General features: G+C 35.8%; 1 protein-coding gene across 2 annotated transcripts in view; it reads left to right on the forward strand.

Annotated features, from left to right (window-relative positions):
* The window catches only part of EYS (eyes shut homolog), a 771550-nt gene that overhangs the window by 56222 nt on the left and 701050 nt on the right, over positions 1-14278 (forward strand). For both annotated transcript variants that reach the window (XM_015859149.2, XM_032443873.1), the window contains exons 2-3: positions 8736-9584; positions 11586-11699. In XM_015859149.2, the coding sequence (XP_015714635.2) occupies positions 8840-9584; positions 11586-11699 (859 nt within the window). In that variant the 5' untranslated portion in view covers positions 8736-8839. The remainder of the gene's footprint in view (positions 1-8735; positions 9585-11585; positions 11700-14278) is intronic.

Consider the following 14278-nt stretch of genomic DNA (forward strand, 5'->3'; position numbering starts at 1 on the left):
TCATTCAAACCCTGTAATACTGTGAGTCATAGAAATGAAATTATTGTCATTATTTCATTATTCAGTTGTGTTTTTTTATTATTATTATTTTTTCTTTTATATGGAATTTGTATTTTAAAATCCTTATAAAATGGTAATATATTCTGGATATTTATTCTAGTTCATCTATTTTGGCAAATTATTTAATTTCATGAAGTGGATATAGATACTGCACTTTCTTTTGTGTTTCCAAGCTCCCTGAAATGTAATAATCAAATTCAACACTGAAGGCCTAAAGTTCTAATAACTGAACATTGACAGAGGCAGTTTTCTAGTCCCAATGTTTGGTGGGATGGTCAGCCTATCAAAGCTATCACTCTTTGCCTCCAGTATGTCTGTCTTCTCTTTAACTGTCTATTGGGAATGATCCATGGCAAGAGGCCTCATAAACTGTGTCTTTAAACTCACCAGTGAAGTCAGTTTGGTAATGATGAGTTGATAATAGTCACAGTAGTTCCAAGAAACAGCCTGATAGCTGAACACTATGGAAGACCAATGTATTGTTCCTTGTTAATATATATAAATAATATATGTTTTAGATTCTTTGTTGATAATATCATTAGGCAGAGAAGTAGATATTTGTGGTCTAAATACTATTCTTAATGTGTCTTCAAATTTTCTACATAGTAGTATGGATAGAGGTGTTGTACAATATTATTTAAAATTCAGATACTACTAAAGTTGAAATCATGTATAGCTACAAAATAATACTGTTTTGTTCTTAGTTACTAGTAACAATTCCAATCTTTTTTTTGTTGTTGTGGTTGGGTTTTTTTGTTGTTGTTGTTGTTTGTTTTTGTTTTTTGTTTTTTTTTTGTTTGTTTTATTACAATAAGGGAAAATATAATTTCCAGTATATATCGAAAATAAATGAAAAAACAAACAAAAAAAGCCTCAACAAAAGTAAAACCATAGTCTTGTGATTCTTTCTGAACACTTTGATACAAATTCAAAAGAGAATCGAACCTTCCTTTATCATCCAGCTTATTCCATCTTTCTAGCTCCTTTGCTACTCATTTTTCAGCTAAGTGGGACATGCAGTCTTCAATAATCTTGCTCCTTTTTATCCTCAACTACTGTTACAATAGCTTGAAATACTCAAGCAATTCTTGACTAATATAGTTCCTTAAGAATGAAGAAATTAGGCTAATACTTCCTTTAACTGAGTTGTAGAGATCAATTCACAGTACCTAAATTAGCTGGGCTTAGCAGCCTTGAATTTTCTTTTTAAATCTTAAGCTAGTTTTCAGGTAGATTAATCTACATGATGGATTTAATTCATTTTGCTCTAATTGGGGAACAATTCTGTTGAATGCAGCAGGGTGCAAGTCTTTGAATAGTTTAAGAAATTAGTTCTATTTTAGTTCACATTTAGTTCACCATTAAGTCTACATTATTAAGGAATGTGGATATAATAGAGAAATTGAAAGTGAAGCTACTTGATACAGTTTCTTGATGTCCATAACAGTCTCTTTTCAGAGGTGCTATTACCAGCTTGCTCTATATGTATAGACAGATGACTGCTATTGGCTGCAGAGCACTGGTTAGTTCATGAAATGCTTCTTTCAGGTTTGTTTCATTTGAACGTCACTTGTTCTGAAGCTGCTGCGTTATGTAAATTAGAGCACACTAAAAAGGTATAGTTTGAAGTGGAATTAAGTAGTAAAAATACTTTAGGAACTAATATATATATATATATATGAGAATATATATATGAGGATATATATATACACACATATATATATATATCCTCAGACTATTGAAAACAGGAAAACAAGGTGATAATCAGTTTAAAATATCTTTGTGGATCTGGGTATCTGGAGCAGTAAAGATTATTTTGATATGTACATATTCTTTATGTTCTTAAAACAGCTACATATTGAAATTGAAAAAGATAGAGGGGAATAACATTGTATAGAATTTAACTTGAGCTAAAGTGAAATTTATCCTAATTTAGAATGAATTGTCTTAATGACTACAATATATATTAGCAGGAAAAAAAAATAAAGCAATACAAAGAAAAACTTAAAACACATCAGGATCAGTGGATCAGTTTTTGGAACAGTTTCAGTGTAAAAGCAGGCTTCAATAGAAACATACATTAAGTTTTAAATAGAGAATGGGATGAAGTTCAACAAGGCCAAGTGCTGGGTCCTGTACTTTGACCACAACAGCCCCAGGCAATGCTAACTGCTTGTGACAAAGTGGAAGGCTTTGCTGAGGAAAAAGACCTGGGGGAGCTGGTCAGGGCTCAGCAGAACGTGAATCAGCAGTGTGTCCAGGTGGCTGAGAAGTTCAGTGTCATCCTGGCTTGTAGCAGAAACAGTGCTGCCAGCAGGAGGCAGGGAGGGCAATCATCCTCCTGTACTCAGCTCTTGCAAAGCTGCAGCTTGTGTACTGTGTCCAGTTTTGGGCCTCTCACTGCAAGAAATCATTGTTAGCTGTAGCAAACCTGTGCAATTCAGCCGGTGGTTCTAGAGGGAATGTCAGTCTCAGTGACTTGTGAAGTTCAGGTTTGGCTGAGATACATTCTTTTGAATATGTCTTTTCCTTCTCTGGTTTGTACTATGATCACAGTTTTCACTAAATGTGATTGTGACTCATTATGTCACCACAGTGATAACACAAGGCCACGTAGATCCTGGGACACAGCAATGTCTTCAGAGAATATAAGAAAAGGTGATGTCAATCCTACAGACCGAGAACACTTCTTCCTATTCCAGTAGGGTTTTACAACAGTTTAAGCAAAGGGAAAAAAAAAATAAAATTATATATATATATATATATATACACACACACACATACACACACACACACACATATATATATATATATATAATGATATATTATTTAGTAAATAAAAAGGAGCAACTATTAAATTGTAAGTTTTATAATAGAGAAAATTCAGGGTAATTGAGAAAGATAGAACGTATATACATAGGGCTTCTTAACAGTTCTTTCCTATTACACTATGTAGGTCCCTGAATCCAGTCATCTCAGTGAACTTCTGGCTTCCCTCAAATTGTGTGCTTCAGTCTTTAGAAAGTACTGTCATCACCCTGGAGGCCTGTAACTTCTCTTTCGGCATTGCAAGCACCCAGCTACCTACTGTGCCTGCCTTACCAATCAGTCCTGAATTTTCTCCTCTGAACATGAAAACTTTCCTTCATCCTTCTATCACCTCCTTCTGTCATCTACGATAAGATAAGCTGAATTCACAGGAGTCCACTTTTCAACTCTACTCCAGAAAACTGCAATACTACTGAATAAAAAAATAACTTAAGTTTCCCTGTTCATTAAGAATGAGCATAGTAGGACGCTCAACCGAGAGGAAGGAGTAATGCTTTGACTCTTCCTACAAATGATGCTATTAAATACATCAATTTCTTCTTAGCCTGAAGCAAGAATATCTTTAAAAGGCAAAGTCCTAATTCTGAATTTTTAGAGTGGCTTTATAATGTTCCTTTTAAGAGGAATCCTCAGGGGACTCTGATAATTCTCTTGAGGCCTGACTTTGTCTTACGTGATTCATATTGATTCTTTTCTAATATTTCACATGGAAGTATATCTCACAGCAAGAGGATATGTACGAAAGAGTTATTCTATTTAATTCCTGAACTCCTGTAACATTGGGTGTTTTGTGAGATCAGACTCACTGATGCTGTCTATGTAATTTTTCTGTGGACGATCCAAATGCTGACAAATTCTGTGTACTGAATAACCAAACTCTTTCACAGTGAACAGAAAACTAAAATGTGATGTAGTTTTCCTAACTTACTTCTTCAAATGCTGCTTTTGTACACAGAATGCCTGTTGGATATACATGGAGGTAGCTATGCTTTCTGTTACTATGAAGTTTATAGAGATTTATTGTTTGTTTCAAAACTGTGTTATTTGCTTATTGGATTTTTTTCATTCCTCTAGTGTTTTTTATATGAATCTGTGCTTTCACATGAAATGTACTAGAGCCTGTAATGTTTTTATTTCATTTATTTTTAGGGAATTGCTGATTCTGAGGTGTGCATCTTGATTTCCTTCCTACATACTCCTGTTCAACACTGTCAGCTCCTTTTATCTACTTGTCTGTTTTCAAGTCCTCATTAATAGCACACAGTTTTTCCCCCTCTAATGCACTGTCCTTAGATAGTTTTGGCTTTCTCTATGAGGTTTTAACCCCTCTGACTTCTTTTAAGACTCTTTCTACCAATTTAACTGTGTAAGTAGTTTCTTTTTTTTTTTTTTTTTTGGAAAACGAGAACTGCTATGGAGGTATTTTATTTTATTGCTTCAATGATTGTTTTGAATCTAAGTAAAGAAAAGCCTCTGCTAGAGAGCCATTTTTAAATTTTGAATGAAGTAAAACAAACAAACAAAACCACAAAAAATTATGGCAAGGCTTGCTTTGCATTTTGTAGGTTCTCTAACATGCTGTTCCAAGAAACAGGCACTGATTCTACACAAATATTTAACTGTTAATCTTTAAAGGTACTGTGTTGAGCTGTTTGCCCAATTTACAAGGTAGCTGTAATCTCCTGTTATTGTTGATGTCTCTTTCAGCCTCTGTGACCTCAGCAAGTGACAGACAGGATCACAGTCAGGTGAAGTGTCACAGTCCCAGGTAGAGAAGTATAACCAAAGGATGTAGTGAAAAAAAAGAATGGTGCTTTCTACTTAGGCTATTTGGAAATGACCTATTTTGTCTAGTGTGTATTTTTGCTCTCTGGACTTTATTCTTGGTAGGTGCTTGATCTTTATATTGCAGGTGTGTTAGGCACATAAAACTGCACGAGAAGTAAACAGGAGTAAGAGGCATGGGGAAAATTGCAGGGCTGTGGTGGAATCATGTCATGAATGAGCCTGTGCCCTTCATGGCTGGTTTCTGATGCTCAGCAACTGATGTATGCAACAGAGGGAAAAACTGGCACCAAGACAGAGGAGCTTACAGCCCAGCTCAGGTGTATGTATATCTGGCTATATAGACAGTAGGAGCTGGAGATAAATCAGTGGAGGCTTACCATACCACTGTGGTACGTAGACCTCCAAGGAACTTCAGGCATAGGAACCACACAAGGACAGGGACATTTAGGAACTGAGCATCAGGAATCCTTTAAATGCAAGGCAGCAGGAAAAAAAAAAATAAATAATAATAATGTTATGCAAAACACCCCAGTTTCCTACTTACCTTGTCTGTCCAATTTCCTCCAGAATATGGTGCAATCTGCATTTGAAGCTGAGATGGGCGAGAGTAAAGGAGCTATTGATTGTTTGTGTGGTTCTTGTTTTAAAAGTATGAGTCAGTGAACAGAAGTCAAGTTGAAGTTCCTGACTGAACGCTGTTTTGCCTGCAGGTATGCTTCATGGATTCATAAGCAAAGGTCTAGCCACTAGAAAGCCTTAGAATACCAGTACTGGTTGCATCTTCACTACTTCTATCTATAGCTATAGTTTATCTGAAAAGTCTGTATTTTGAGGTGCAGTCTAGCATGTTCAGTGTTCTAGAAAATTATGTTAAGACATTCATAACTCATTCACCACTTTGTTTTAAATGGTGCAGATAGGGAAAGGATCATTTGCAAACAATGAAGATTGACACCATCATTTTCTGAGGATTTTTAATTTTTTGAGAAGTATAAAGGCATAAAGAACAACTTGCTATGTTACTGACACAATTAACACATAGTTGTAAAATGCACAAGAAGCCATATTTTGGAAGAGCTATAACTTGGTGCACTTTTTGTATTATTTGTGGTTTAATTCATGCTTAAGGAAGATGTTTTCCAATGTGCATTGGAAATAAAGCAAGCATAATATCACTGTCCCATGGAACAGCAAGTGGGCTGTCTTGCTAGGGTGAAGGAGATAGTACTCTGAGCTCACTGTAACACTCTACTACTTTCACACAGCTGACAGCTCTGGTACACCGAGTCAACAGTCCAGTGGGTCTCAGACATGGCACTCTGAGAGACTATTCCTCACATCAATTCAAGGAATTGAATATTTGAATCAGGGTGTGGATAGCCCAGATGCAGATCGAAGATGAGCACCTGAACTTAAATGTAGATTTTGAGTGAAGCAGGGGGCCTCTGGGAAGGTTCTCAACAGCTGTCTTCATAATATCTTAATCCAAAGTCACAGCCCTTTGCTGCCAGAGCCAATTATAAGTGAGGACAGGCAGACCAGGAAGAACATGTGCAAGATATGAGGAGGGAACAAGAAGTGCACTCCTAGCCCAAGCAAATGGTATTTTCTGATGTATTTCCTTCTTCAGCAAGTTCTTTTTTTTCTGTTAGATTCTTTAGTCAGATAACTTGTATGGGTATTTCTGCAATCTCACTTAAAATACATTTTGTTTTTATTTTGTTTTTGTCATCAATATTTAATTACTATTTAATACTTAATAACTCATTAATAAAATAAAATCATAATATTTAAGATACTGAACTGGAATGCAAGCAACATAGACTTTTTATTTTTTTGCTTTTAAATGACTTCCCAGGGGTCCTGTATAAATGTTGTTGCTTTATTTCTCCATTACTATAAAAAGATTATGCTTTCTTTTACCCTGTCTTATGTAACTTTTCCTTTGCAAGGTAGTTTTGAAGTATCTTACTGTGTGTCCACATATGCAAGTCTTGGTTTTTAAGTTGTCTTTATAAACTACATGAAAGTATGTGGAATTATAAGAAGTTTTTCTTCTTGCCTCATCTAAACATAAAATCTGACAGTTACAATTGCTTTCAGATTTTATCTCATGGAACAACTTTGTCTGATGACTTATGATGTCAGCATTTTCACAGTATCAGTCTCGTGCAGGTTGGAAGGGACCTTAGAGATTGAGTCCAACCCCCGGGATTTGAGCCTCTTGTGTAGCAGAGTGGCACTTCTACCATTTTTGCCACAGGGGAGATTCGAACCCGGGCTCCAGTGTTGCAAAGTGGCATTCCTACCACTGCACCACTGGGGCGCATTTTGTGATTATTGTGTTTTTTTATTATTATTATTTTAATTTCTGTGCCATCTATATTATTATTGAAACTATTTCAGGCAGAGGTCTTTTAATTAACTTTTAATACTCTTTACTATATAATTTTTCCTCATGATTTTATTGCTAACACAAACAATCTTTATTCTCTGTTGGTTTTTATTTCTGTATTTTGTATCTTGCCCTGTTCTTGCCAATGCTTTACAGGATGTATTTGCTTATTTAAAGTTGGCTATTCTAGTACTCTTACAGTAATATCTTTCAGTTGTGTGAAGGCTAATAATGAATTTTGTAAAGATCAAATATCAACTATTTTAATGTAACTGATTACTTGCTCAGAGTTCAGAAGTTTTTTCCCATGCAAGCACTCTGAAAAAACACCCTTTATCACTTAAAAAAGAAGCCTGTATTTGATGTCAGATATGTGCAGAATTATAGAGATGTAAGGAAAACTATGTGGACAAGAATACTTCTGTGTTAGTCATTCAATTGCTCTCTTTTCAAAGTGTCTAAAAAGAAAGGTAACCTTTTATAAACATTAATTTTAGTAACACTTGACAAAATCTCATTACAAAAAAAAAAAAAAGTATGTAAAGACAGCTTCCAGAATGTAGAATTTCTTAATATGCAATAATATAAAGCATAGACATTTATATCTGATAATAGTGGCAAATGTAATAACAGCTATAATGGATATAATAGTTCAGCTCTGCTGGATGGAAAGAAAAAAATGCTAAATGATCCAAACTATACATTTGCTAGAACATTATCTAGTGGTATTGCTGAACATCATGTGACAGTCAAGATGATGGTATTCAAGGATAGCAGTTCTGCAAGACTGAGTACTTTTTTATTTATTTATTTGATTATTTCCTCTACAGGGAGTTAGCTCCCAATTGTGGAAATAGTGAGGAATTAGAAATTATCCTACCCGTCTGGCTGTCGAGTAGGTGCTTAGGGTATGTCTAACTTATCTGAAGTCAGAATTGGAATTAATTAAATGAAAATAAAACAGTTTTGAGGAGATGAGCAAAATGTAGCTTCTACTCCTTTCGAGCTGAACATTGTAAGCCTCAGGTCTTGCACTGTTACTAGTTCATAATTCACAACCTCATGTTTTCCTCTAAGACTTTATCAGCTCTGGTCATTGCTTCACAAAGGTCATTGGGCCAAGCTCTCATGCATGATTTACAAAGGAGGTCCAAGTCTGTTGAACATTGGCTCAAACAGTGAAGATTACTTTGACGCTAGAGAAGATGAAGGGAGAGGGAGAACAAGAAGGCAAAGGCAAAAGCAAGTCTCTGACCAGTTGGGAAGAGAAGTCATTTACTCCAGTGTAGTAAATGCTTGCCCTGTGTTTTTACCATAGTTAATACACAGTTTCATCAGACTGTCTATAGAATGTTTCTGCATACAGTACAGTTCTGCGTATAGAACTGACTGGATGTTGCTTTCTTTCATCAGAGGCAGGTGCTACATACTGTTAACCTCTGTACATAAATAAAATCAGATCCTTCAGTGAGTTCTCCCCAAAAGATAGAAAAAAGCTGATGAATGTCAGAAAAAGAATTCTGACATTATTATTACATTTTGACCCTGCTTTGCTGTGTCTTTGATTCTTTTTTTTTTTTTTTTTTCTTCTTTTAATGGGGCTTCATTAGTATACTGCGTTTACCATGAAAGCAGAAATGTTTTTCTCTGTTTTAACTCCTAGGCTGCCAAAGAGAACACAGAAGCAGCTTAGGAAACAGGTGATCTGCATCCATCTTCAATAATAAAGCAGATGTGAATAAAGACTCTCATGTGCCAGTTGAAACAATGACTCCAAAAACAACACTTTACATGGTTGTGTGCTTTCTTCAGCTCTGCATTGTGAAGGGGCAGACTATATGTGAGAGACAAATAATTGCTGAATGGAGAGTGGAACCAAAGCATGTTGTAATGGAGTGGACACTAAGAAGAAATATATGCACAGACTTTTACTCAGAATGCTGGAATGTGAATAAAAATATTACCAAGGAAGACAAAAATCTCAGTGTCCCTCAGATATGTCCTGTACAACTTCAATTAGGTGATAGTCTCTTCATCTCTTCTGAGCCATCATTTCAGTCCTATGGAATGAATTTGATAAATGTCTCCAAAGAAGAATTTATTAATTGCCCTAAAACTATCTTTCTTGAAGAGCAGCAGATTTTTGTTTGCCAGGTAAGAGGATTGCACAAAGTTGACCCTACCTGGCTCAGTGTTGGAACTCATTACTTTGCGGAGCTACATAAGAGAGGCCCACATCTGTGCAACATGGGCCTTCGTCTGAATGTAACTGTGAAGCAGCAGCTTTGTCAAGAGACTCCAAATGCACCATTGTGCTCCAAGCATGGAAGATGTTTAAGCCATGTTTGGGAAAAACAGTATAGCTGCCATTGTTTCTCACAGTATTCTGGAAAATTCTGCCAGAATTTTAATGTGTGCTCCACTAAACCTTGCCACAACGATGCCTCTTGTATTGAGAAATCAGAAGGTACCAGAAATTCGTATGAATGTGCTTGTCCTCCAGAGTTTTCAGGTATTATTTTCTATCTATGAATAAGCATTATTGTGCATTAAGGAGTATAAATATATATAAAGCAAGCATGTCACTAGCAATGTTTCCATACAGTTTGATTGTCCATTGCCCCTGCAGTACACATGCACTGACTTTTAATGTTAGTCTCCCATAGGAAACTAGGCAGTCATTCAAAGGCAGTTTGTAATTGCTTAGGTTCTTGTGTTCCCTGTGGAGAAAGAATTAGAAGATCTTCTCTATGCTTCTTTCTGCTATATGCACATGACAGAAGTAACAGATTTTTTTCTTTTTTGATGAGCAAAAAAAATTTCTTACACAAAGTAAAAGAATTTCCTGTGAATCTGCCCATGCAGAAACAGTTACTTAAACAAAATTCCAAAAATTTAAAAATCAATATGTTTTCAATAAAAAGAACAATCATTTAATTAGGAAAAGGAAAAAAATAAAACAAACAAAAATGTTTTTATTCCATAATTTTTACATTTTATATTCCTTTCCAAATAAGTTTGCTAAACATACTTCTTTAGGAAATTGTTGCTATCAGCAGACTTAATATTTCATGCAGTAAGAAACCAATAATACTGAACTCTTGTATATGTAAAGCTGCAGTATTTATATAAAACCCATGTAGGCAATAACATTTTTGTTTGCTATCAGAGTACAGTATGATTATATACGTTCTTACCTAATCATTGTCTTGATTTAATGGAAAAATAAAAGGAGATGACTTTAAAAAAAAAAAAAAAAAAAAAAAAAAAAAGTATTCAGAATAATTCAGCTCAGGAAACCAGAAAGTACCAGAATTAAGAAAGGTTGTTGCACTTCTGTCTATAATATAATATAATATAGTGGAGCAGAATTCTAGCAAAAGTTCCTTCAGTTGCTACAATTCTATGCTCTTTCAATTGTGATGCTATGTTAGGAAACACATTTGGTGAGTCAGAAATGAGTAAGGTTCACAGACATAATTTTTAAATTCTGTTACATAAGGTTTGACGTAATTTATTTTTCCTTGTTTTTCAAATGGCATAATAGTTCAGTTACCAGTGCATTTGCAAACAGATTATGCAAGTACGAATATGTCAGTGTTATGAGAAAAAAAATCTTTTAATAATTTAGAATTTTAAAAAGTAGCAGTAAACTGATGCCAGAAATCGCTGATTTAGTGTGTTTCCCATTTCTTTTGTGACTTTCAGGGACTGCGTAAAATGCTTTGAAAATAATAAAGCCTGCTACTCCTATTATTCAGACTGATGGGGATGTTCATAAGTAATTAAAACTAATCAGGTTTAATGCAGTCATTAAGCAATACTCAAAATATTCTGCTAGCCTACATGGGACAGTATTGGCTAATGCCATCACTTTGTACTGATAGTACTGGTCCAATAAATAAACTGTGTGAGAACAAGAAGTACTAGGAGATTAAACCATCGAATCATGGCTGCACAAAAGCACTGGAAGTAAAAATATTTTCCAGAAAATGGGAAAATTGCTGAATAATGTTATAGTAACAATACAAGTAACAAGCATATTCATGTTTTTTTATGTCCGTATGTTGTAATAGCATAAATAATTGAAATTGTAATTCTCAGAAAGATGCATATTAAGAAAAATTTAGTCAAAAATTGGACTCCACCTGAAAACAGCTTTTTTTTCCATTTTTACTTTTTATGCTGGAACAAACTGTAAGCTATATTCATGTCAAAGCAGACAAAAAAATATATCTACTATATTAATTGCATTTCTGGATTTTGTTACGCATGAATATGTAACCATATGGTAGATGAGGTAGTTAAACATTAGTTCACATTAAAGCAACTAAATGCTTTTGTACTATTCTTTAAAACATCAGTAATTATCTTGAATGATACTAACCAAAATTAGCACTAATATTTATCCATCCATCTAATGTATTATTTTATTTAATGTATATATTTGGAATATTGAGAAAAAATAAAATATTTAATTATGTTCAGTGCTTTTATTATTCCTTTTAAATAGGTAAAAATTGTACAGAAATAGTTGGACAATGCCAGCCACATACGTGTTTCAATGGTAACTGCAGCAATGTTACTCCAAACACGTTTCTTTGTGAATGTGACAAGGGCTTTACAGGTAAGACAAATCATTTTTTTTTCTTTTTTTTTTTCTTGATCTTTAATAATGGAGTGAATCTTTTCTTTTAAGTTTTTTTTAAGGTCGTGTAACATAAGGAAATCAGACTTTTCTGTGACTATTTTAAAGGACCCTTGTAGTAAATGACACAAGCTTTTGATACTTAGTTCACATTCATGAGGTCCTTCCTCTTGTTGGCAATATGGCAAGAAAAGGTTCATAATTCTCAAAATCTTTGCAAATCAATTCACTATTTGTCAGGTACAGTTTTGCAAGAATTGAGGATCAGCTTAAATGAAAAGAAGCCGATCAGTTTTCTTGTGATTCATTTCATAAATAAAATGTTTTTCTAATTTAAGCTGCTCTCATAAAATGTGTCCACACAAAACCTATCACGATCACTTTTATTTTTTTGGAAGTCAGCCTTAAAATATAAAGCTGATAATTCTTGTACTTCACAGCAGAGATTTTTTTGTGTTGATATAAGAGAAGTAGCAGTGTTCAGTAGAACATTATTTAAGAATAAGATAAGCATAAAGCTAGTTAGAATACTCAAGTAGTTACAAGTAGAAGTAAAACTTCTAAAAATGTATATTTCATGAAATCATTAGTTATCCCTGAAAATAAAGAAATAATAATAATAAAAATAATTACATTGAGACATGAAATTAAAAGTAAAGCAAAATACAGTGGGTAGCAGGAAGGGAATTAGATGAAAGTAACAGGGATTTAAGTGTCAGTCTTTGTTTTCTTAATGAGAGATTGAATGTTCTTGTTGATATTTTAGTTGAGTCTGTGTATAATGGAGATTTATGGAGATTTTGGAAAGGGTCCAGAGGAGGGCCACAAAGATGATCAGGGGGCTGGAGCACCTCCCCTATGAGGACAGGCTGAGGGAGTTGGGTTTGTTCAGCCTGGAGAAGAGAAAGTTGCGAGGTGACCTCATTGCAGCCTTTCAATACCTGAAGGGAACTTACTCCCAGGAGGGGAGTAAACTCTTCGAAAGGGCTGATAATAGCAGGACTAGGGGAAATGGTTTTAAGTTGAAGGAGGGAAGATTTAGGTTGGATGTTAGGGGAAAGTTCTTTACTAGAAGGGTGGTTAGGTCCTGGAACAGGCTGCCCAGTGACGTTGTGGATGCCCCGTCCTTGGAGGTGTTCAAGACCAGGTTGGACAGGGCCCTGGGCAACCTGATCTAGTAAATGTGTATGTTTGTTGGCCCTGCTAGGCAGGGGGGTTGGAACTACATGATCCTTGAGGTCCCTTCCAACCCGGGTAATTCTGTGATTCTGTGATTCTGTGATTCTGTGATAATTGTATTTTAAAATATATATATTCCTGATTATATATTACTCCACCTTATATTCTTCCCCTGTTTTAGAATCACATCTCCAAGGTTGGAAAAGACCTCTAGGATCACCCGGTCCACCTGTCCACCTACCATCAATATTTCCCACTAAATCATGTCCCTCAGTTCAATATCTAAACATTTCTTGAACACCTCCATGTTCAGTGACTCCACCACCTCCTTGGGCAACCTACTACAGCATTTGACCACTTGCTCAGAGAAGAATTTCTTTCTGACATCCAACCTCAATCTTCTCTGGCACAACTTGAGGCCATTCCCTCTAGTCCTATTGCTATTCACATGGGAGAAGAGGCTGGCTCCCACCTCATCACAGTCTCCCTTCAGGTTGTTATAGAGAGCAATAACGTCTCCTTTGGGCCTCCTCTTTTCCAGACTAAACAATCCCAGCTCCCTCAGATGCTCCTCATAAGACTTGTGCTTTAGACCCCTCCCCAGCTTCATTTCCCTTCTCTGGATACACTCCAGGGCTTCAATGTCTTTCCTGACAGAGTGAGGGGCCCAAAACTGTACACAGTATCTGAGATGCAGCCTCACCAGAGCTGAGTACAGGAGGATGGTCACTTCCCTGCTCCTGCTGGCACCATTGTTTCTGATACAAGCCAGAATACTGTTGGCCATCTTGGCTACCTGGGCACACTGCTGGCTCATGTTCAGCAGTGCATCCAAGGTCTGTTTCCTCTACACAGTCCTCCAGTCACTCTGCCACAAGCCTATAGCATTGCCTGTGGTTGCTGTGGCCAAAGTGCAGGACCTGGCACTTGATTTTGCTGGACTTCATGCCACTGTCCTCACACCATCTATCCAGCCTGCTTGCATTTCCTCTGTAGGTCCTTCCTTCTCCCAGGCAGATCAGTGCTTTCTGCCAACTTACTGTTATCCTTCCTTCACTGTATTGGGTATCACAATCAGCTTCATTCTGTGGAAGCTGAAACGCCTTTTTTTCAAAAGAAGAAAAGTCTTTCAGTAAAGTTTTTTCCCGTGCCTGATCTATATCTTTATAAAATACCTACTTTTGTCCCTTTCTCTCCTGAAACATTTCTTTGAAATATTTGAATCTTTACAGTTTTCACCTACGGAGGTTGAGCTGAGGTGGCAAGGAAAATTCTTCTATATTTACCTGAACACACAATCAGATGAAAATAGTTCAATGCACTCAACTCTAGAGAAGGTTTCCAATGACTGGAAGCAGTCATTGCACTACAGTCTTCTA

This window comes from Coturnix japonica, chromosome 3 (assembly GCF_001577835.2).
Source record: "Coturnix japonica isolate 7356 chromosome 3, Coturnix japonica 2.1, whole genome shotgun sequence".
Lineage (NCBI taxonomy): Eukaryota > Metazoa > Chordata > Aves > Galliformes > Phasianidae > Coturnix > Coturnix japonica.